The sequence below is a fragment of the Osmia bicornis genome, chromosome 15 (genome assembly GCF_907164935.1).
Source record: "Osmia bicornis bicornis chromosome 15, iOsmBic2.1, whole genome shotgun sequence".
Taxonomy (NCBI): domain Eukaryota; kingdom Metazoa; phylum Arthropoda; class Insecta; order Hymenoptera; family Megachilidae; genus Osmia; species Osmia bicornis.
This window is the reverse complement of record NC_060230.1, coordinates 1,502,176-1,525,783: the sequence shown is the minus strand read 5'-3', so window position 1 is coordinate 1,525,783 and position 23,608 is coordinate 1,502,176. Positions and strand designations below refer to the sequence as shown.

Here is a 23,608-nt window from a genome sequence, read left to right as displayed (position 1 = left end):
TGGATATTATACTTAAGCATACAACATGCAACTTTTAGAAGAATATCAAGAATTAATTGAGCGTGATATGGATGAAATTTCCTCGCTGTGGAAATATATACAAATGTTTCTTTATCTTTTATGTACGATCAGCGGATATATTTGTAGTGTTCTATTCTATATATTATGGGTATAATTAATTACAATTTTATTATATCTAAAATATAAAATCCATTATCTTACTGTAAAACTTTGATAGCAAGGCGGTTTTGGAGGCGATTGTTTGCTCTGGGCAAAATTTATTATACTGGCAAAAGCCGATCTAAATGATATCCCTGAGCTGTATGAAATTAAGTCAAATTATACAGACTGGTGGAAACATGTTGTTATGGACTCCGAATTTGTACATAAATGTAACATATATTTAATAACATGTTTTTTATCTTGCATACTTGGAATTACATGGTTTACCTTTTTCTTTATGTGTGGGAAAGGTGGATATAATGTGGCAATGCAAGTACCTGTAACTTACATTATTAATCAAAAATTAATAAAAACTTATGTAATCAATATTATATTGATGTGTAGATATGAAAGCCCATGGAGAATTGTCTTTCCTGCAGTATTAGTTAACTTCTTGTTTACAATAATGTCTATGTATGCAAACTACCATCTTCAACAAGGGCTTGAGGAGTTTAATAAAAATATAAAAAATGTTTTCTCTGAAATATATCAATCTACCATTAAATTAAAGGATGTAAGGTATTGGATACAAGTTACTTTACTATATTTTTAACATACTATTTTAACAATAAATTTGCAGTGAATGTGAAATCATACAATCATATGTAGAAATGTCTAATTTTCATCATTATGATATGTGCAAAACAGTATTATGGTTGCAGTTGTTTTCAATCATAATGACGTGGAGTTGGATTGGAGGATTAATAATACTGATAATGAGAATACTAATAATCGTTGATTTTAGGATTTTAAAAGTTACAATTTATAAGCTACCACTCAATATTTTAGACACTGTTAATCAGGACAAAACAACAGAAGATAATTACGAAAAAGACAGAAAGAAAAAGTAGTTTTAGTACAAATTGTATTTATAAATTGTATAAGTATGATCAATGTACATATCAGTATTTAAAAATTTTAAAACATAATCTATATATATTTGCAATTAGTCATATGTTTGTAACATTATGATTAACGTATTTTCTACATTATAACAATAAATCTATTAATAGTAATATACTGCTTTTCAACACTGATATTTCATGATAGTAAAAAATATGCTATTTCAATTGCCTATAGTTACATTAATATATTTATGGTCATCTTATAAATTTGAATCCTTTAATTACTTCTTTAGACTGATACCAACAGTAAGGAGAATGTGTATTATTTCCATTTGAATTATTTAACAATTGAATGTCCCTACCTTTATTAGTGTTGCAGTCTGATACTTCATTATAAACTTTTACTATATCTATACAATTACAATCTACTTTGACTTGATCACTATGTTGCAACTTAATTACAAAATAATTAGAAGTATGTATTGGAGGTATATACTGTGGTTTAGGTAAAAAGAATTCTGATACTGCATTACTATCGCTCTTTTGTATCAGCACAAAAGTATTTGTAGGATGTAATGGTGAAGTCAAAGCATCTTGAAACTCTGAACATTCCAACATTGATCTGAAAATATTTTATTATATTTGAACAACAGTAATAACAATGTAATATATTATTCCATAAATATTCATTTTACTGACCTCATTAAATTTAAAAGAGGTTTCCTAGAAGCATGTTTATATTCATGATGATCTTGACTACTAAGAACATCAGAGGGAAATTCCACTCTAACATGTAATCTTGGTGATATTATAGTAGCACCGATAAGTATAGCAATTTCCTTGATTTCACATCCTTTAAGATGAAATTGTGAATTCAATTGCTCTGATGTATTCTTTAAAGAATTTAATAAAGACTTTATAGAAGACAAATTTCTATCAGTGATTTTCATTTGTAGCTGATTTAATGAATCATATGTAAATGGTATTTGCTGTTTCTGATATAAGATATACTTTAGTAATTCAATTACGAGTTTCACGCAACTGTTACTTGTCAAACGTTCATCAAGTGTCACATTAATATTCATTTTGATTTCTTTCTTTCTTCAAATTGTTGTATACAAATACATAACCAAATTCAAACGCTTCCTCTATCTTTTTTATTAAAAATACCAACAGTATATTTTTATAAACTTATAAACACATTTTTTGTAATAAATGTAACATAATGTGTACGAGATTAAAAAGAATCACAGTTTGAAACCACAGTTTTAAGTTAGAAATATTTTTTGTAAAACTGGTGCAGTGCGAAGTGTTTCACATATTTCTGTTAGGACAGAGTAGATGGCGTACATTTTCATAGCATAAATTCAAGTTATTAACGAAAATGGCGGAAGTAAAGTCACGTCGTGTTGCCCAAACAGAAGATTTATCAAATGTTGAATTTGAAACCAGTGAAGATGTCGAAGTTATTCCAACGTTTGATAATATGGGACTTAGAGATGAGTTGCTACGTGGAATTTATGCCTATGGTATCGTTGGAGTTCTGTATTTTGTAATAACCTTGTTTTCCATATCTTACCGTTCATTCTACTCTTTAATTTTATTCGCAGGCTTTGAAAAACCATCGGCTATTCAACAACGGTCAATCAAACCGATAATGAAAGGACGGGATGTAATTGCACAGGCTCAGTCTGGTACAGGAAAGACAGCAACATTCTCAATTGCCATATTACAATCCTTAGATACACAAGTTAGAGAAACACAAGTATTAGTTTTATCTCCTACAAGGGAATTGGCAACTCAGATTCAGAAAGTTATTCTGGCTTTGGGAGATTTTATGAATGTTCAATGCCATGCTTGTATTGGAGGCACCAATCTTGGTGAAGATATCAGGAAGTTAGATTATGGGCAGCATGTTGTATCAGGCACACCTGGAAGAGTATTTGGTAATTTATTTGTATAAAATATTCATTTACCTGTGCACAAGTAAATAAAACTAATAGCTTTGTGATATTTTCAGACATGATAAAAAGACGTGTCCTAAGAACCAGAGCAATAAAAATGCTGGTTCTTGATGAATCAGATGAAATGTTAAATAAAGGATTCAAAGAACAAATTTATGATGTATATAGATATTTGCCACCAGCAACACAAGTTGTATTAGTATCTGCCACATTACCGCATGAAATTCTAGAAATGACAAGTAAATTTATGACAGACCCTATTCGTATTCTTGTTAAACGGTAAGTTCAATTTTTATTAGATTTAAAATGAATAACTTACTTCAATTAATTCGTTACATTTTGCAGTGATGAATTGACATTGGAAGGAATCAAACAATTCTTTGTTGCTGTTGAAAGGGAAGAATGGAAATTTGATACATTATGTGACTTGTACGACACATTAACAATCACACAAGCAGTAATATTTTGCAATACTAAACGTAAGGTAGATTGGTTAACTGAAAAAATGAGAGAGGCCAATTTCACAGTCTGTTCTATGCATGGTGATATGCCTCAAAAAGAAAGGGATAACATAATGAAAGAATTTCGTTCTGGCCAAAGGTGACAGAGTTTTCTAAACATACATAATGTATGATTCTGTTGTAAATAGAATCTTAAATTAATATTGCTTTGGTTTTTTTTCGTACAGCCGTGTTTTAATCACAACCGATGTTTGGGCAAGAGGAATAGATGTACAGCAAGTATCTCTTGTAATCAATTACGATCTACCCAACAACCGTGAGTTATATATCCATAGAATAGGTCGTTCAGGTCGTTTTGGAAGGAAAGGTGTTTCGATCAACTTTGTGAAAACCGATGACATTCGAATTCTTCGGGATATCGAACAATATTATTCAACGCAAATTGACGAGATGCCTATGAATGTAGCTGACTTAATATAATCTTAATACTTATCATTGTATTAAATAAGATTTTTTCCTTCAGTTCTGTTTTCACTATATTTTTTTAATAATAAAAAAAAAATTTGATTTTCGGAGTGACATTACTCTTATAAGAGGTACATTACTTTTATAAAGTATAAAACAAATGCATTTTTGCAGTTAAATGTTCAATTTCTAAAAGTAATGTAAAAGAATGTAATAATACAAATAATAAAAAGATTTATAATTAATAACGTAACAGAGAAGAGAACATCTTGTGTTGTAATAAACAACACTGTATTTAATGTATTTAAGATTAAGTACTAGATTTAATGAAAATGTTACATAGTATTTATCATACTATTAATATAGTTTAATAAATAATATATAATACATTAAAAACATGTTTCATTTTATTTTATTGAAAAGAAAGACCACGAAGATCTGTTACTGTTGAGGTGAAATAATCAATAAATTGGTTCTCAGATTTAGATGGCAGCAGAGCAGTGTTTTGGTTTAGTATCTTCCGAAAATTAATTACGATTTATCGCGAGACTTGATTTGTCCTGTTGAAATAAAGTACATTTTAATTCTAACTAATATTCATACTATTCGATTGTGAAGTGGTGATCAATATCATTCATGGGAACGATTATATGATGAAACACCTGGTATTTGGTTCAATAACAATATTTAAGAATGAAGATAAAATATACGGAATGTTTAACGAAGTAAAATACAATGTTAACGGAACACTGTAAGTAGATAACAAATTAAAGATCATGGATACACAAGAAGACTGTACAATTCGTCGAGGGCAACCTGTTCGAAGGGGACATACATCGGCTTGTAAGTAACAACATCATTTACATAAAAAATGATATTTTATTTGATTCTAATACTATTTCATTTAGCACCGATGGTAAACCAGTCCCAGTATTTAAATGTTGGAAGATCTACCGTTCGAATAGCTGTATATCTGATGACCGAAGTTTTTCTAACAATGGACATAGAACAGAATTCTACTGCACATCAAATTCTTACTATGATACAGTCTGAAGCAGAGCTAGGATTAGCAAGAACCCCATTACCCACTGGTCAAACAGTCTTTGCCTTGTGGCTTTGTTCTTCGAAGCTTGAAGTTCAACTAAGACCAAATCACAAGCCTATCGAATTGGCTACAAAGTGGAATCGTTTAGTGAAAAAGTATAGCTCTGAAACAGAAGACACCGATGAAGAACCCTTACTATGCCTTCGAAGAAACGTATTTCTTTCTAGAGCAGACGAGGAGCAAATAAAAGAAGCTAAAGTATTGGAATTATTATATGCAGAAGCTAGAAATAATGTTTTACAAGGTAAGCAATCTCGTTGAAGTTAGAATTAATATGGTACTTTATGTCAACATGTTTCAGGACGTTATCCATGCGAAGGGCAAGCACGATATGCCAGTTTAGGAGCGTTGCAAGCACGCATTGAATTAGGACCATATAATCCACAAAGTCATACCTTAGCTTTTTTCAGAAGACACCGTGGTCGATTTTTACCGCATCATTATACTTCTCCTAGTCTATTATTGGGGCTAGGTCTTGGATTAGGTTTGGTAGGAGGAAAAGGTGCTCCAGAGGCTCGTCTCCTTGAACAATATAAACGAATACCTAATCACACAGGAACTAATACAAATTCGAGGAAACTTATCAGAAAATACCTAGAGTTTTGTTGGAGCTTACCCTGTTATGGTGCAGCTTTCTTTCAGGGACAAATCGAACGTCCTGTAAGAGGTCTTGCATCGTGGATCACAAACCGTGATATGCATGTTCTCATAGCTATTAATTCATCGGGTATTTACATTGTTGATGATATGCAATGTGTAAGAAATCTAAATCTATATAATAACTGACGATCACACGTGATATATTAAAAAGAAACTTTTTCCTGCAGAGTTTATTATTAGGCCTACGTTATTCAGAGGTGAGTTGGGAAATGGCAAAACCATCTGACGAGGGTAATTTGGACTGCCTGCCTTGTTTGTTTTTACAATTTCCTGTTCGAGAGAATGGAGCACGCGTTTATAAAATACTACAAGTATTCTCAAGACAAGTATGATTCATTTTTGGTAAAATAATATTGATGATTAAGGAATGATTAGATTGAAAATTTATTTTTCTTTCAGGCAATAATGATGGATACGTTAATTTCTGGTTTTGCCGAGGAACATCGTCGCCATGGAGCTAATGGCGATGTGGCAAATACTGATCGTTTAATAGATCACTCGATAGGTTCTACTACCGGGAGTTTTACTAATAAACTTAGCAAATTTACGTTGGCTACTTTTGACGACGAAGGTAATATTGCTAAGATTATTAGAACTCAATTTTCATTAAAATTGTATTTAAAATTCATTTCAGGTCGGTGTATCGGACAAATGGGTTCTTGGTCTTTTCAATAGATATATTTACAAATCAAGTTCAAGTATAGTAAGATATGGATTTTGTTGTAGATGATCCATTAACATTTTATAGCGTTTTGGAACTAAATCTTTGTGACGATTTAATCTAGTTTCTAAAGTCTGCAAAATGAAATTGATCTCATCCATCCTTTCTAATATTTTTTCTTCTTCTTCGCGACTCAACTCACTCTGTAAAAAGTATTGTATTATGTATATTTTGTAACAAATGAATATGAAAAATCTTTAACCTGCACTAATGATGTTTGTAATTTCTCAAGCTCTTGCGTGTACTCTTCAAATTTACTTAAAATCCTGTTCGCTCTATTTACGAGTAGCTGCTTGTAATCGTTGAGACATTCGTATTTTATTGAATAGGCATGAAGCGTGGATATCTCGACTGGATTCCCTATACGGGCCAAGTATGGTTTCAAATAATTCATATCTTCTAGATCTGTTTGACTTTGTACGCGTGTCCATTCGCTCTGTGTTCGTAATTGTATACATTAGTATTAATATTAAAAGAATAATATACAGATATATACTTTTCATACCGTGGGTAGATCAGTTGCTGATTCCTCTTCTCTATATTTATCATAAGCAGATATTAATAGCACCGGAGTCAAGTACTCATTGTTTTTAGTTCTTAGAAAAAAGGATATTTCGATTTCGGTACTTCTAACATACGACACGGTCTGATCCTCTTCCTTCAACTGCTTCTCTAGTTCATAAAATACATCAAGAGCTCTAACATGTTCATCCATGGGCTAGAAAGAAAATCGTATAAATTATAATTTTGTGAGAAGATCGAGGCCGCGAAACCGCGGGTCCCGCCGGCACGCGCCGCGAGTACCAACGCCGCCGCCAGATGGCAACCGCGCGCATCGCGAACTCGCAAGGCAAATGGCCTCGCGAGTTTTTATATATTGCGCCGCGAACTGACTCCGATTGGATCGACTCTCCGAGCGACATCCCATGCATGCGCTACAGTGGGAAAGATCTTCAACCATTTTTGGAAATCCTCACGCTTGCTTCCAGCAGCGTTCGACGGACGGGTTGCGACTACGGGCTGCGATAGTTCCCGCTGTTTTCTGCTGGCTACTGCCGGCATTTTTGCGAGCGGCTTTCCCGACTGATGGACCGGACGTTGCGCGTCATCCGAACGTCCACCGGAGCCACGGCTTTCTTATAGGCGGGGTTGCGACTGCGGCCGTCCACCCATGGGGATCTAGCACCGCATGCTAGACATCCCCTGCCTCCGACGCTCCGTGCGGCGCGACCGCAGCGCCGACCCGGTACGGCAACAAGCCGTACCCGCGACCGTTAGTATTAAGTAGTTAGTATTAAGCAGTAGTTAGTATAGTATTAAGCAGTTAGTATTAAGCAAAGTAGAGTTAGTTATAGTATTAAGCAGTTAGTATTAAGCAAAGTAGAGTTAGTTATAGTATTAAGCAGTTAATTTTAAGCGTTAGCCGTAAGGATATATCTAGAGACATAGATTAGATTATAAGGACGCCTAGGGCCGTAAGATTAGAATGAAACTATTTTCTGCGCCTAAACCCAACCAGCCTACTCAATCGTCAAAACCCCGGACTTACCGGCTAAGTCGGCAAGCCCCCGGCGGTAACCCGTCACAAGTTTAATTGAGAAAAAATAAGAAAATCTCACAGTGTATCCTTGAGTCATCATAGGATTGAGAACGAGTCGTTCTCCTCTTTCTGGTAGTGGTGGTTTAACGAACATTCGGGTAGCTCTGGAATACTGTCCTGGATTATAATGATAAGAAAGTCGTATTTCATTGTCACCAATCGCGAACTCACGAATCGCTACATCTTTATTTGCTTCGACTTTTTCATTTCTGTTAAATTTTTCGATAATTTTCTAAAAATTTAATTCAAGCTTAATATATTTAATTGTTCGCTGTACGTTGTATTAAATTCTACCTTACCGAAATCTGTCGATAATGTATATCGTCTGACAAAGATGTCTTTCTTTCCCGAGAAAATTCAACGTGCCTGTTTTTAATATCTTCATTTCATCATTGTTCAATGTTAATATAATAAATATTTTAATTTATTCAGTTACAATTTACCTCTTACCGATAATGCAGAAGATCATCACGATCGATGAAGTATTGTGTAAAATAATCTGGATGCATTTCGATTCGCGACAGCCCGTCGTACCGTGCGATATGATAGAAATCTATGATCCGCTCGGTATCCACTGTATTGGAACCATCACCGAAGTAGCGGTGTTCTGTTAAAGTTTCATTTATGATGAACATGATAAACCAGTGTATCTATTATCAAATTGCACCTTTGCATTGATCTATTCGTCCTCTTCCATAATAATCAACAACAGAATCGTTGGTTAAATTCTTTTGACATTCCAAAAGACTGTCCGACCTGTTCGCATAGTACTCGTACACTTCAGCAGGAGTGATGTACTCGTAATCATCGTATACGGTAATCCTTTGTATCAGTCCATCAATTTGAACATACGGTGCGTACAATTCAACTTTCATTTTTTTATAAGATATTTTTTTCATACCATTTGGATATCGTTTTTCATAATCTGGTACAGAAAATACAAATACAATAGTGTATGCTGAAAAATGTTTACATCAACTGACAAACAATTTTACACACTTTGTTCGCTAATACTTATTTCGTTAACATACGAGGGTGGCATGTCTAAGTGTTTCTCTTGAGATACTATAGAATCAAGATCAATCTCCTCTCCCATTCCACGCATTGCCCATGGTTCTCCAGGAAGCAAATGTTCCCATAGTTCAACTTTTGTTAAATCCCATTTTATGTATATACAGGATTTTGAAGGTTGCATGTTTACCCAATAATTCTGGTCATTCCATATACTTTCTATGCCTAAATAAAATTGGGCAGTATTACCATCTGTTGCTTCATAGTATACACCAGTTGTTGGTTCTATGAAAAGTGGTGAGGAAATCTCGTGATCCCATAGTCCTCCTGATTCTGGCAAGATTACTACCCAAGCATGTATTCTGTGTCCATAATATTCATCGATCGAAGGCTGTTCTAAATCCTAAATTAATTTTTCTTAAAAAAGAATAACAAAATATGTTACACGTATCACTATAAACTAATTACTTCAATCAATCTCCGTTGCTCTTCTTCTTCTAGCCTCAATTTCTCTTGCAACTTCTGCTCTTCTTCTTGTTCAAGTTTTAATAAAAATTCACTGTCATATGCCGTAGGTAATTTAAGTTCGTATCTACAAAGTTGTTCGGTCTGCAGTTGTGCAGGGGCATGCTTCTCTGGTTGCGGCAAATAGGGGCTAGTGGTTCTGGTAAGATCGCAGAGGGTTTGCTCCCTGGATGCGTAACCGCTAACCACAAACGCATTGTACCCTCGTCCTAATAGGAGGCTCGTAAGAAATGTTGCGCATTCGAAGCAATTGCCCTTTTGAAATTTCTGTACCCATGTTGGTGATCGCAGGTGCTTGGGCTGCAAACAGAAAAATATCTAATGTATTGCAGAGTATTATACACTGATAGTAGATAAAGCAGAAAATTGCAATAGAATCTCATAAGGTAATACACGGTACTGTATGTAGTACAATAATAGTTGGTAAAGCAGAAAACTCATTCTATCAAGTGCAGGTAAGTTATGAAAGAACCGAGCAGTTAGTTTCACGTGAAAACACAGAAGTAGTAATAATAACAGTACTAAAGAGTAAATACATTGCACACATAGCTAATAATCATCCATACGCGGAGAGTACACATTGAAATACACACTGGCGAGCACGTGGCGGCCCGTGTGTATTCTCGGTCCCTGACCTACGTCACTGTATTATGATCTATGCGTACAATTTACTGCACCGTACGATGGGTATAAGCAGGTACCGTAAAAGACACGGTAACCGAAAAACAAACAAATGATGAGCACCGTGAGATACGTAATAAAGAGTGATTACGGTAAAAGTGTTATCGCTTAAGAAAAAATAAGAGACAAGAGATTATGGGAGTATTAGAAAGTTGGTTAATTTTGAGTAAATTTGTAAGAAGGGCCTGGAGGTAGTCTGAAATGATCGAAGGGGCGCCTCGCCCTTTCGTGTCTTGGAACGGGAGAAGGTAGTCGTTTTTTGCGAGAACGTAGCCTGCGCCAGGGTAAGGCAGAGATGGTCAGTGGGTGGCGCGGCTATCCCTCGATCCCTTCACCCACTTCCGCCCCCTCTGTCCACCCAAGCTAACCTCACCCTATCCTTGTCCCCTTCCCTTACCCTCCGGCACCCTCGGTCCCGCTTCCTCGCCCATCGCCGTTACCCAACCCTCGCGTCCCTCGCTTACTCGCTTGCCCTGCACGTCACCATCGTTCCGCGCGACCCCTTCGACCGGCACCCACGTGGGACGCAAGACGAGGGTGTGAGGTAGCAGACAACGCGGAGATACCGCCGCCGCGGCAGCTGCGCTCAGTGTTTCTCAACCATCAACTTACGTCTCGCACGATAATTTATATCCTCAACGAAATCGTCTCCGGGGTGAATATCGCGAGATATATGACACACGCTGCAACGATAAAAGTATCTCTATAGAATTCAACCTCACCTTACTAGGAAATTATACGTTTTCCTTCTTCCCGCTCTACACGATTTCATTATTTTTCATCGAATTCAATTGTAAATTACGACGACCCATCGACGTTTAAACATCGCGTGAAACATACTTAAAGTTTATTCTTATTATTAAAGAAAATTCAAAGGTTTCCTCGACTTACGGAACGGTTTAAAGGGAATAGACCGATATCGACTAGCTGTTCTTTATCGAACGCTTGAATTACTGCGACAGACCTCCTAATGAGAAAAATTTCCAGAACGTGGAGGAGCGATATCTGAAATGGTGAAAATTGAAATGGACAAAAATCGTTGAATTTCGTGATACACGGTATCGATAATTCCGTGGATGTACGTTCACGGAAGAGGACCGAGAGGGAACGTGATTTACGCCGAGACGATGCTCGTGGGTATCAGTCGCAGGGTACATGATCAAAGCGCGACGGTCGAAAGCGTGGATCGAAGCGCTGATTGGTCGGCTTCGAGCAGGGTGCCGCGAGATAGCGCTTTTCGGGACGCCTCGATGTCGTGCTCGACGCTGGCCGTCGTATCGAGAACGTTATCCGTGGACGCGACCAGAGTGCTATGTGTACCCTGTTCTATGTGTACGGATGAACGTACACGCGCGGATATACCGTGGTTCCAGTGTGTTGGCGCGCGTTGGGAGATGAAACGACCGAGGGCGAAGGAAAGGAGGGATGAAGAGCAAGAGGGACAGAGAGAGAGAGAGGGCGACAGAAATAGAGAAGGAGAGAGAGAAAGAGGGAGGGAGGTAGGGAACGAGGCCTAAATCAGGGGCGATCGCACCGAGCGACGTCGCTATCTCTCTGAATATGCGAACCACTATTTGGCGTCCGCGGCGCGTACGTACCTAGTACCCGGTATTACTAGATACTAGATAGTACCTAGTCCCTGCTACCTCTATATACCTTGGCTAGATGTTTCACCGGTTCTCTGTGTGCGTCTCTCAGCAAGGAGGTGGAGGGTGCCCTACACGAACACCACCGTGCCTCTCCGGTTTACACCTACACGGTTTACATGCCCTGCAAACCGTACCAAAGTACCGAACAGGCCGCGATGCCCGTCGTGTACGCGGTGGACGGAAAACTACCGAACCAAACTCCGCGAACCGTATCCGCCTCGTCGAAAGGGGTTGTTTTTCAAGGGGCGCGAACACGGTTAAACGCGAACCTTGAAAATATCAGATATTACCGATCGATGCTCTTACCGCGTCTTCAGCTTATTTGAAACGTTACGATCGCGGGAAAAAGAAGTCGGTATAGAGACATTGATGTTTTTATGAGCTGCGGTTAGCTCGTTGATATATCAAGGAGATGCGCACCGTCTCTATTTAATCGTTAACGAGGACGGCTTCGCTCCAATTCAACTTAGTTATGTATAGATCGCCAGTTACGTAATCCGCGATAGGTATTCACGGTTCGTGAAAATGATTAAACATAAGGTAAAATTTCGAAAGTTTTAGATTTTTCCTAAATTGCTAAAAAAACCAGCGTTCTTTTATGGTCGCCGCGTATTCCCCGATGCCGAATGACGTAAACGCCGGTCCGACAAGCATCGACATCAACCGCGGCTATCTTCGAACGATATTTCATAAGCAAAATCTTTCTTGACTCGATTCTAAGCAAAAAAAAAAGAAGCAATCGTTTTCATTGCGAAAATGGCCATCGATGTCATTGAAAATTCCGTCGAACCTTCGCATTAATAGTCGCTATTTACGTAACAGCTGTTTCGAATACTTTCTACTCGTAGGACAGCGAGAAGCAAGTTCGTAACTTGGTCCGAACGACTGAACGGATTATACCGGTTGCTTGTGTAGAACGAAGAGTGGAAATACCGGCGCAAGTTTAGTTTTAAACTTCGCCCAGGCGTCTTCTATTTGTTTTCGCGATGCCAGATAAAGTTGGAGGGTCAAGGGGCAAGAATTACTGACGTTTATAATTAATATAATTATCCCCAGCGAATTTTAAGAAATAGATCTCTGTTACGACCTTGAGATTGACCCACACCCTCGTGGTGTCCAAAAACTCTTAGATAACCTTTGATTTCAATAATTTCTTCGGAAGAAAAATGTGCCCGTCAAAGGGTTAAGGATATCAATGAATTTAACAAACACATCTTTCTACAAATAACAAATGAATGACAAAAATAACCTTTCGAAATTTAGCGAAGCGCGGTTTAGCTAAATCCGATAATCAATACCGGTGGCCGGTATCGATCATCAGTAAACGCCGTTCGGTCGGGTTCTCAACGTCGCGACACGGCGCGACGCTCAAGACGCGATAATCCTCTCGGAGCAGGGAGGAGAGAGAGAAAAAAAAAAAGCAGAGCCGATGGATCAAGGCGAGAGCGTGTTTATGAGTTCAGATTAATGTTTGGAGAAAAATTGTTGGCTAAAGCTGCCCTCTCGTCGACGCTCGATCGTTACAAATACCGGCGGATACGTAAGCACGCGACGAGTAGAGGCTCGGTGTGCTCTAACGAGCCGTACACGTGTTTCTGACGTCGGTGCTATAAAGTAACCTACGTATACGTACACGCGTGACTCTCATCCGAGTATTATCGGTGTATGTGTATAAACACGCGTGGAACACGAGCGCAGCGGAGAGAAGCACCCATATACGTGCAAACCCGTGCTACGGTGGAAGCCCTAGAGCCGGTTTTCAATGAGCGACTGACGGAAGAAGAGGGAGAAACGGAACGGAACGGCACGGCACGGAACGGCGTGGCAGCAGGGAGTTCCCCGGCACGGCACGGCCAGCGCGGTTGTAACGCAGAAAGAGGAAGAGAGGGATGATGATAAGGGGAGAGACGGAGAACCGAACGACGAATAGAGCGAGGTGAAAGAGGAAGAGGAAGAAGAGGTGGAGGTAGGCGAACAGAGGAGGAAGGAAAGCAAGAATGGAGGAGGGGGAGGAATATAAACCCTTATCGAAATCGTGATTCACCCCACATTCTCCGGAGACCCCCTAACCTATTAACATCCATATCACAATAGCAGATACACGTGTACACCGAGCCGTATTCCCACACGGTCATTCGTCCTCGCTCACCTTCCATAATTACCTGCGATTCCAGTGCCGCCAATGGAAAAACTTGTTTCTCCTTTATTACGCCCGATTGTCGACCGTACGATACGAGCCGGAAATTATGCAAATCTTTTAAAGCACCATGTTCCGAAAATTTTTTTTCGATAAATTGAATCGTATTCTTTCCTCCTTTTTCTTTCTCCCGTCTTTAAGAATGTTAAACGAACACGAGGACGGTAATTAATTCGAAGCGTTGAATCGTTAAGTCGATCGTAAACAAGACGATTCAACGATACGGTCGAGTGTTATTGTTTGAAGATTTCCCTTTCTTTTTTTTTTATCGATGCGGAAACTTTGCTCGAGATTCTTTCTCTAATCTGAAACGGCCGAGGGTGGTTACTTCTCGCTGTTCGTTTATGGAGCAAGTTTCCCCGTTAAAAGGAACTTTAAGCACTTTTCAGAGACTGACGTTAAATAAGGTGAAGGACCGTTAAGGATCGTCAGGTTGGACCTTATGAAGTACCGTGAATACTCGTGAATGAAATCAACGCTGTCCTCTCTCACCGAAAATAAAAAGTACGTATTCAAAAAAAGATAGAATAAGGGAGGAAGAAAAAGACAGAGGGATTCATTCAATGAAACGGTCCTTCTCCACGTTCCGAACGATTGTTTCCAAAGAACATGCGTGATTCGGAAAGTTACGAATCACCTGTCTTAATTAGATTAATTATCCTCTCGTTGAGATGGAGAATTCGTATCGGAATATCGCGTCGATATTCGTGGAGAGAAAGTTTTTCCTAGAATCGGCGTCGCGCGATATCGTCTAGGCGAGGGTCCACAGGGTTTCGCCGAAAATTAGGCGAGTATCTTGAACTGCGATCGCCATTAAGAATCTCGGGTTTGCTACGATCCCATCAGGGGTCCGAGTCCGCGCGGCGTATCGTCAGCAGAGGCAGAGGCAGAGGCAGAGGCAGAGGCAGAGGCAGAGGCAGCGTTAGAGGTGGGATGGTCAAATTTACGGGAGGAGAGAAATGGGAGTCGGTTTTCGGGCGGACACCCAGTGCATCGAGATAGATAGGTAGATAGACGTCCGGATAGATGCATGCCACGGCAGCCAGTAAGGGATGCCGAGGGGTAGCGCAAAGCGGACGCGAACGAAGGGGGTTGGTGTAGGTGGTCGCGGTGAGACGCGAGACGCGGAGGAGGAGGAGGTGGAGGTGGAGCAGAGAAAGGGGTCGATGGTGGGTGGTTGGGCTGGTTGTCGGAGTGTGGGTGGTGGTTCTCTCGCTGATTACGTCGCAGGATAGCCAGGAGAGAGAAACGCCGAAGAGGATGCTGCTACGCTGTGCGCGGAGAAGGCCGGTTCGCTGGATAGAGGCGAATATATCCGCAATGTCCTACCACCAACCCTATACCCGTCCTATCTTCCTTCTCCTTCTATTCCTCTCTCTCTATCTATCTATCTATCTTCGTTTACCGGTATCCTCTTCGTTTCACCCTCGTCACACGATATCTATTCCTCTCCGTTCCTCTTATCGTCCTTCTCTCCCTCTTTCCCTCAGACGGCAGCAGCCTCCCGGATGGCAGGGCCCTAAGCTAAACTAAGCTACGCCAGGATAGGATAGCGTCAGGAGGATAGGATGGGATAGGATGGTCGGATGGTGCCCACCTACCCTTGCGCACACAACGACCAGAATGTCGACGTGGAGAACGACGACAACGTCGACGACGACGACGAGGACGAGGACGACGACGACGACGACGTCGGCGACGGCGACGATCCCTCGTGCAGAAGCAACTCACCCTCCTAGCGTTTCCTCCATCTTCGTTGCCATCGTATCCGTCCAGCTATTTTCTTCCTCGTCGCGCCTCCTTTCTCGCCAACCGTCTCTCGCACCAACGCTCCGTCCTCCCGTTCTTTCGTCCATCGGTCTCGCTTCTACCAGCTAGTAACACCCACAGACCCCCCGGGGGGTTAGTTAGGGGTGGTATATTGACGGCCGGCGTCGCGAGGACGCCTATACTTAGTGTGCCGGCGAACCGACGCGTTTCCAGCTAGGCGTCCCCCCATTCCACCCTTCTTCTCTCTTCGCTCTCCACCCGTCCGCCAGCATCGGCCACCCTTCACCACCATCACCCTCCTACACCCCCTGCCGACGACTCATTCTACACCCTCTGCTGCCACCTTCCACGAAACCCTCCCCTCCTCTCCACCGCCTGCTTCACCCTCGGTCCATCCTTCGTCCAGCACCCCTCGAACCACCCCCGTTTTCTCCACCTTCTTCTTCTTCTTCTTCTACCTTCACCCCTACTTATCCTACGGTTCTACGCTTCTTCGCGTCTAGGTGTTAAAAGTGTCTAGAAAACAGCGTCTTTCGTGACGCGGCAACCGTCGAAAGACCATCGGCATCGTGCTTTCAAATTAACGACCTGTCGGATAGCGGACGCAAACGACACGCTGGAGGGTAGGAGGGGGAGAAGATGAAGGCTTTCGTTGCGAACCGATGCGACCGGACGTATCAAGGCGACCAAGAGTGCAACGCGAACGACGAAATCGATGCCTCGGGGCACTACGAGAGCTTCGTGACGCACCTGATGCGAGAAAACAGGGGACGGTGGCGGCGACGGCGACGGCGACGACGACGAATAACGAGGGAATACAGAGACAGAGAGCGAGGGGGAGTTAAGGGGGGCAGAGCTCGATTAGGGAGGGACCGAACGAAATTATGTATACGTCGAAGATGATGGCGACGATGCACGCGATGGGTTCCCCGGGCGTAAAGTCCGAGAACGGGGATGTGGCTAGAGTAACGTTTCTTTGTCGGGAGCGTTGGCGAACGGATCGGTTTCTTGAGGGCCCTTAAAAGCCGAGACCTCTCGGAACCTCGCGTCCTCGATCGTCGTTAATTATCATTATTTCCGCTGGCCCACGATACAATTTACTTTATTGGTCGCCGAGGCTCGGCGCACCAACTTCCGAGCAGCGTAATTACGATACTGATACGCGTAGTTACACCTGTACCTTGCTCCGCATAATTTTCCCTTAATACGCCAACTTATCGGCGGATAGCTGACTCGATCGCCACGAAATGAGAGAAAATCGTCACAGTTTTCTAATAACCGATCATCTAATTCGGATACACACAGGTCGGCTGAAACAAAGAGGGTTTATTGTGAAATCACTGGCGCGGAATGCCCTCCCTTGGTGCACTTACCTGAAATTGATGGCGCCCGTTCGATTTGGTACATAGAAAGGCAGTTAGCGGTGGCAGGGAACGGAAAGAGCGACAGAGAAGAGTAGCGAAGGAAACGGAGTGTTGGTAAGATCGACGAGTAATCGAATTAAGGGTGCTCGAGGTGACTAATTCTCCAGGATGTCGGGGAGGAACACCTCGTTCGTTCAAAACAATCCTCCTCTATCATATTTACATCCTTCCCAAACGAAACGATCCGAATGCTTCGGAAAAACATCGCATCTTACCGAATCAGCGTACAGTGTCACGTTTGGCCAATTTAGCGGCACAAAAATTAATTTTGACTTTGATTAATAAAAAAACGATTGACCAAAACGTCAAAACTGTGTGTCTTCGAGTCGGTGAATAAACCGAGCCACGGACAGTGAAATCGAACAAACTTTGCCAACTGATTAAAGTTTTCGCGCTCGTGACTACTAGGACGGATTAAAGACTTTCGAAGGAGTTGATGGAGACTGTGACACAGTTGGCCGGGCGCGGTATTTCGAAGATGCTATACTTTTCGTCCCCGCGAGTTAACGCGTTAACGGGGTGGACTGGTGGGTGGTTGCGAGAGTAACGTCATCAAGGTGTCACGTTAAACGCGTCGTCGCATCGCGTGACGTCATAGCTTTTCACGATACACAAGATATACCGCGTAAACGAGAACTTTATACCGTCAATTTCAGCCTTGGATGCGAACGGCTTTCGGACGGCTATCGATGACTTCGTGTCTTCGTTTGCTTATCGATCCCCGAACATATACGAACTTTCGTCGGACAGCGTCAAACTCGTGAAGTTCATTTATGAAACCTCGAACATTCCGGCGTAACCTATGCACCTGATAATATTTCCCTCCTCGGATAGTGGAACGGTCTGAAGGATTTTTCCGTTGGCAACGAAGCGAAACGAATTATCGCGGTTAAATTGAGAACGGGAAGGGAGCGCTAGCGCGGAGAAGGTGGAGGACAGAGATAAAAGTGCGCGAGAAGGACCGGAGGGCAGATAACGAGACATCGTTGCGAGGGAAGAGGACGAGTTGCCGTTGCAATACGGGAGAGATCGGGGTCAAAAGTAACAATTTCGCTTTGAACGACAATTACGCAAAAATTATAACATTTACTGCGAAATGTTTTACACGAAAATCTTACATAACTGCACATGGGTTTTAGCGTGAAAATCAATGGCCGCAGTTTATTTCACCGTGCAGGGATATTTATAAATTTCCGACGAAGCCGCTACTCGGTCGCGGTATCCTCGCTCCGGATAAAATTACAAGGCGCGAGTAGAACGGTTCGTCGAGTGAAAATTGTAGCATGCTTTAGGTAGGTCTTCCTTTTGACCAAGAAAAGTCCAAGTTGCACTTGCAGTGCAGTTTAGCCGAGTGCACCACGCGTCTGGACCTCGGTGCGCTATTCATTGGAGGAGTGAACGCGGTCGAGCGGTTCGTACGGCCCTGCTTTTCAACAAACTCGCCGGCACTGTCGCCGACCGATAATTCGAGCCGCCGCAAACTCGACGTCTGTTCGCGACGCGGCGGAAAGTTGGCGGACGACGGCGAACCGGGATTGCTCGGTTATCCGGGTAAATACGAGCAGGAAAAAAAAAACAGTATTCCGAGGAACGATCCGCGAACGTGAGATCCAACACGTGCGCTTTATCCCGCTCGATGATTTTCATCCGTCGGCGTCGCAAACTTTTCCCTACGTACAAGTCATCATTCCCACGTAATTCGTTTCTTTTCTCTCCCACCCCCCTCGCGCGATAATTCACTTTTAAATCTGCTCTTCGATGCTGGAACGAGAAGGAAGAAGTAAAAAAAAAAAAGGAAACGGGCACGATAAAATCGTGACACAAAAGCCGTGGAAGAAGAATAATCGGATCGCGTATCTGCGAAGCCGTTATTTACCGAGGCGGCAGATAAGTAATTGCGAATGCACGAAAAGTGATCGACCGTTCGTCGACTGGTCGCTTTAAATCGAACGCGCCGATAGATACTCCCGAGTCCGAGGGAAAAATACATTAATCTCTGAATCCTGATAACTGCTTAAGTAGTTAGCGGCGTTGTTTACCTCGCGATACCGATGGTTAGATTTTAACCCTTGTCGTTTCTTCGTTTTCCAAGGTAAAATGCACGAGGTGCCTATGTAAGCTAATGTTAAGACCTGATAGAATTGGCGAGATAAAAGTTACGTAATTTATGCTTAGTTACATCGATCGAGTGAAAAAAGATATCAGAAATTGAACTGAAGCGATTCACGGTGATACATGCTCTATTAACAGTGTTGAAGCGCCCATATCTGGAAGAGGATAAAGTTTGGTGAAAGAGATTCGAGATGGAATGTGAAATAGTACTTGTTCTACGAGGGATGCACAATTGAATTTATTGGAAAGGAGTTTTTCCGATAAAGATTATCTCGTTTATCGTGCGCCTATCGTTGATAGGAGAGGTGGATCTTGAGGAAAATAATGCAAAATAATAAGCGATATACGAGACAAAGAAATATAGTACGACTGGTGGACAGCAACCGAATCGTTCGGTGTCTGAACGGATAATATAAAGCAACCTTAACGCGTTCTTTTCTTTTTCTCCCCCCTCGCTATCTCGTTTCAGCAGCCGAGAGCGCAACATCGTTAATCTCGTCGCGATGACAAATACCGTGGAGCAATTATCTCGCACGCAGCCGGACTCGGTTCTTCGCGGTTTAACAGGGTCAGCCTCTCGCGCAAATTTCGTCAATTTCTTTTCTTCGTTCGTCGGTGAACGATTTTTACGCGAAAGTCGCGGCCGCAGAAGCGGTTAACGAGTACCGTAACCTTGTTACAAGATTGCCTCGACGCGCCGATACGATAATCTTCTCCCGTTATCGGCGTAATTGTATTAACGCTTTTTGGCTCTCATTGAATTTCGTCGTGCGTGCAGCATCGACTGTTACTAATTAAGCGGCAGGGAAAATCGAGAATGCGAATAATGTTTGGAAGTGTACGAGGAGGAAAAAAAGAAAGAAGAAAGAAGAGAAAGGGGCTCGTTTATACCTGGAAAGTTTGCGAAAACTCTGGTCCCGCTCGTTCAAGGTTGCCATAATCCCGGTTAACGTCCATTTTTTTCTACCGTCGCGCTAGCTTTTTCTTTCTCTAGTCCGTGACCTCGTTCGTTCCCCGACGTAAATCCGTCACAGAGTCGCGATGTCCGCGCTTCGTTTGGGGACACCTTTTTTCCCCTCTCGCTCTTTCTCTCTCTTCCTCTATCTCGCCAACATCGTCGTCGTCGTCGTCGTCGACGACGTCGCCGTCGCCGGTATTCTCTCTCCCTCCCCCCGTTTGGTCCCCCCTCGAACCGCCCACTCTTTTCCCCGTGTCCCTCTCGCGAGAGAGTGCGTTCGATCGACCTGAATTTTTTTCCTCGCTCGAATCGGGAGCCCTGAGAGCAATTTCTCGACTCGTCGCGGGGTGGTCGTCGTCGAGGAAAACCCCGAGGAAAATCGTCCGATCGATCTGCCTTCGGTCTTCAGGTCCGAAACGAAGCAACGGGAGCGAGAGAGACGGCTTACACGTACCGTCAAAGGGAAACCGAGAGAGAAGGAGAGGTGCCAAGAGAGATAGAGGGAGAGAGAGAGAGGGAGAGAGAGAGAGTGATCACTGGTACTTGCCAGGGATCGGCGGGAGGGGGTTTGAGGAAGCGTGGCCGAGGGAGAGGAAAGCGAGAGAGGAGTACACAAGTATGTACAACGCGAGCTTCGCGTACATAGCGGTGCCCGTTTCCCTGTAGTTGTGCGCGGGTGGGCGACCGTAACTTCAAGGTGCGTTCACAACTATGTCATTTAATAAACGGTCATCCTCCGTGTTACGCAAATTTTCTCATTATTCTGTATGATAAACACGATAGAAGTAAGGTGGGAAAATTTGGTCTTCGAATAGATTTGAAAAAATAACAAAATTGTATTGTTATCGATTCTTATAGATTCTAGATCAGTATGAAACAATTTCCCTTAGTTATAACACTGACTGACACCTCTGCTTTGAATTAATTACAAATACTCGTATTGGATGCTTGAGATAAGATAATATACATAAGATTTGCGAATACAAAAGTAAAATACTTGATGAAATTTTCAACGTCTTTAACGTGGCAGTCAAAGTGTCAAGAAAATTTATAGAAGAAGAAATATTTCAGTATTCGCCTTATTTGCGAGGTTCTAGGCTAGATTTATCCAACATTCCATCCTCCCCCTACATCCACCCATAGTCAAAAGAAGTCCACTCTGAGCAGAGCATATTATCGATTATTATCTATCGTATTTCGATCAGTTTCCTGGAAGTTAATTCGAAGAAAGTTTATTGGAATGAAAAGAGGAAAATCTCGGTATGAAATCACCTTCAAAGCCGGTAGGGTGGACAGGATGAGGTACACGTACCACCACACCGAAATCTTACGAGCCTGCCTCTGCTAACTACCTCCTATCTGCCCTGCCCGAGGCCCTGAAAACGTTCTACGTTACGCCTCGCGGGGACCCATTTCGCGCGAACCTCGTGCACAGGGCTGTGCATTGATTTACCGGTGCCCTGACCTCCGCAAACGAATTCAAACATTTTCTCGATCATCGCAAATTAACGTTCGATTAATTTCCAAATATTTCGTATATTCTAAATTTCTCTGCATCGAATTCGCCGGAAATTTTCTCGAAGATAACGGTGGATAACCTTCGACGAAGCTAAAACGAAACGGGCAAGGAGAAGAGCGGGGGGTCTGTCGGTCGTGTTCTAAGCGAATGGTCAGCCTCGATTTCGAAAACGGTGCGTTTCGAGTTGCCGCAATGCAGCAGTAAGAGAACACGAAGTAGTCGTTCTCTCGCAATGTCGAAAGAATTTCCTGTGCGCGGTAAAGCTGCCGTTTCGGGAGGATGCCAGGGGCGCACGATTTCTTTCGCGACCCCCCATCGTAGAAAGTAAGAAAATTCTGAAGAACGATAATGAAAATTAATTGGTTAAGACTTGTAGAGCCGTGTCCGATAGGAATTTCTTCCCTAAGTTTCGCCAGCGTTGCAGCTAGCTTCCTCAGGGGTCAGAAGACGCACCGATAATTAATTGTACCGTTTTTAAAAGCGATTCGTAAAGAATCCAGATGAAAGTAAGCGACTCGGCGGTGTTCGCAAACGATTCATTGATATCGTTGCAGCGGTGCGTATGGTGCCGTGCTAGCAGTAATTATAGCATCGGTTACACAATAGGCTTTTGTTGCCCAACGCCGTGAACACATCGGGCAAGGGGTCATGTGTTTTGAAACTACTGGACCGATCGAAAAACACTGATCATCCAATAAACCCCTCGAAGTCCATTACGTTTGTTACGTATTTATTAAGAATCTCATCTTTATAATATCGCTTTTGTACCATTCACCTACCATTACGTATCTTGAAACAACGGCTTTGTCTTAAAATTTAGATATCTGAAGCGTAGCTATGTCTATTTCGAAATCTAATTATTTCGTTCTCTAATGTAAACGTATTGCGTTCGACTAGTAGCGAAAGGGTGAATTCGTTCCGTCGTATCTAAACGCGATACAGTGAATGACGTGACTTTTTATCCGAATGAATTGGCCCAACAATGCCATTGCCTGAGTGTAAATAGCGGTACGGTGAATAAATTGTTTGCAGCGGTAATTGATTAATGAGTAAGTAACATGTTCGTTACGTGACGGAAGAAGCGGTACAAAAGGGATGGACAGAAGAAGAAAAATAAGATTGAGGTTGTAGCCTGCGATGGGAACGCGTGACTCAGCTCGGTTATTGTTAAGCATAACGCAGGTTATTAGATTGCACGAGGTATATGCCTGGCTTTTCTTATTTGCAGCTCAGCGCTGACACAGAGTCCGCGTGTGTATCGTATCGATTGTAATTATCGACATTTATTTCACGACTTTCGAAAAGAAAAGAAAGAAAAGGCAATAGAATAAGATCTTTCATTTTCGAATTTTCGAAAGATTACGGGAGGGAGATAGAAGGGAAGAAGGTAGACATTGGAGAATTGCGATTGCAGGGGAAACGCCGAGGGCGACGCGATTTCTCGTTGAACTCGGCCAAAGTCTTTTCCTTTATCCGATGCGCGCGGCCGAAAAGCGTGCGAACGATTTCTGAAACCTTTTAGCTCTGCAGCGCGAACGACGGCCAAAGAGAGCGGAGAAGCTGCAGGAAGGAATGGAACGGACAGAGGAAAGCGTGCATCCTCCAGCCTTTACCCCGATTTCGTTTCTACAAAGCATGCTTTTTAACAGCGAACGAACGATCGCGCGGAAAACCCTGAAACGAGGATCGTTTTCGACCTCTTCGCCCTCGATGAAAACG

The 23,608-nt window shown here is 42.1% G+C and overlaps 4 protein-coding genes across 15 annotated transcripts in view; 2 read left to right on the top strand and 2 right to left on the bottom strand.

Moving 5' to 3' along the window:
* Positions 1-744: 744 nt before the first annotated feature.
* Positions 745-2,400, bottom strand: LOC114872962. The gene is made up of 2 exons (XM_029180745.2): positions 1,767-2,400; positions 745-1,689 (listed from the first exon to the last, which is right to left on the bottom strand). The coding sequence occupies exons 1-2, from the start codon at positions 2,150-2,152 to the stop codon at positions 1,323-1,325; spliced, it is 753 nt and encodes a 250-aa protein (XP_029036578.1). The 5' UTR covers positions 2,153-2,400; the 3' UTR covers positions 745-1,322.
* Positions 2,401-2,414: 14 nt separating this feature from the next.
* On the top strand, positions 2,415-4,029 carry LOC114872960 (eukaryotic initiation factor 4A-III). Its single transcript, XM_029180741.2, has 5 exons — positions 2,415-2,596; positions 2,678-3,013; positions 3,088-3,310; positions 3,377-3,631; positions 3,720-4,029. Exons 1-5 carry the CDS (start codon positions 2,452-2,454, stop codon positions 3,970-3,972), a joined length of 1,212 nt encoding a protein of 403 aa, XP_029036574.1. The 5' UTR covers positions 2,415-2,451; the 3' UTR covers positions 3,973-4,029.
* Positions 4,030-4,411: 382 nt separating this feature from the next.
* LOC114872957 (FERM domain-containing protein 8) lies at positions 4,412-6,444 on the top strand. Of its 2 annotated transcripts, XM_029180737.2 has the most exons (6): positions 4,416-4,800; positions 4,866-5,306; positions 5,364-5,818; positions 5,890-6,048; positions 6,122-6,293; positions 6,357-6,444. In XM_029180737.2, exons 1-6 carry the CDS (start codon positions 4,734-4,736, stop codon positions 6,395-6,397), a joined length of 1,335 nt encoding a protein of 444 aa, XP_029036570.1. In that variant the 5' UTR covers positions 4,416-4,733; the 3' UTR covers positions 6,398-6,444. The 2 variants fall into 2 exon arrangements, with proteins under 2 accessions (XP_029036569.1, XP_029036570.1); XM_029180736.2 differs by having other exon boundaries at positions 4,412-4,800; positions 6,122-6,397.
* Positions 6,404-23,608, bottom strand: part of LOC114872955 (dynein regulatory complex subunit 7) — an 80,433-nt gene continuing 63,228 nt past the window's right edge. For 5 of the 11 annotated variants that reach the window (XM_046288901.1, XM_029180727.2, XM_046288902.1 and 2 more), the window contains 9 exons: positions 9,523-9,879; positions 9,043-9,457; positions 8,711-8,968; positions 8,494-8,650; positions 8,343-8,409; positions 8,063-8,275; positions 6,949-7,161; positions 6,646-6,879; positions 6,404-6,586 (listed from right to left, as the gene is read on the bottom strand). In XM_046288901.1, coding sequence (XP_046144857.1) covers positions 6,404-6,586; positions 6,646-6,879; positions 6,949-7,161; positions 8,063-8,275; positions 8,343-8,409; positions 8,494-8,650; positions 8,711-8,968; positions 9,043-9,457; positions 9,523-9,879 — 2,097 coding nt within the window. Of the gene's footprint in view, positions 6,587-6,645; positions 6,880-6,948; positions 7,162-7,992; positions 8,276-8,342; positions 8,410-8,493; positions 8,651-8,710; positions 8,969-9,042; positions 9,458-9,522; positions 9,880-17,056; positions 17,187-17,249; positions 17,547-20,303; positions 20,433-23,608 lie in introns of those variants that run through there. The other 6 variants (XM_029180730.2, XM_029180731.2, XM_029180729.2 and 3 more) reach the window with 6 other exon arrangements.

Bases quoted from the DNA above. Each gene is read 5' to 3' on its own strand.
- LOC114872957 (XM_029180736.2), top strand. From the start codon at position 4,734: ATGGATACACAAGAAGACTGTACAATTCGTCGAGGGCAACCTGTTCGA. The intron at 4,801-4,865 runs GTAAGTAACAAC...TATTTCATTTAG, and splicing joins AAGGGGACATACATCGGCTT to CACCGATGGTAAACCAGTCC. The intron at 5,307-5,363 runs GTAAGCAATCTC...AACATGTTTCAG, and splicing joins TAGAAATAATGTTTTACAAG to GACGTTATCCATGCGAAGGG.
- LOC114872960 (XM_029180741.2), top strand. From the start codon at position 2,452: ATGGCGGAAGTAAAGTCACGTCGTGTTGCCCAAACAGAAGATTTATCA. The intron at 2,597-2,677 runs GTATCGTTGGAG...TTTTATTCGCAG, and splicing joins ACGTGGAATTTATGCCTATG to GCTTTGAAAAACCATCGGCT. The intron at 3,632-3,719 runs GTGACAGAGTTT...TTTTTCGTACAG, and splicing joins GAATTTCGTTCTGGCCAAAG to CCGTGTTTTAATCACAACCG.
- LOC114872962 (XM_029180745.2), bottom strand. From the start codon at position 2,152: ATGAATATTAATGTGACACTTGATGAACGTTTGACAAGTAACAGTTGC. The intron at 1,690-1,766 runs GTCAGTAAAATG...AAATATTTTCAG, and splicing joins CCTCTTTTAAATTTAATGAG to ATCAATGTTGGAATGTTCAG.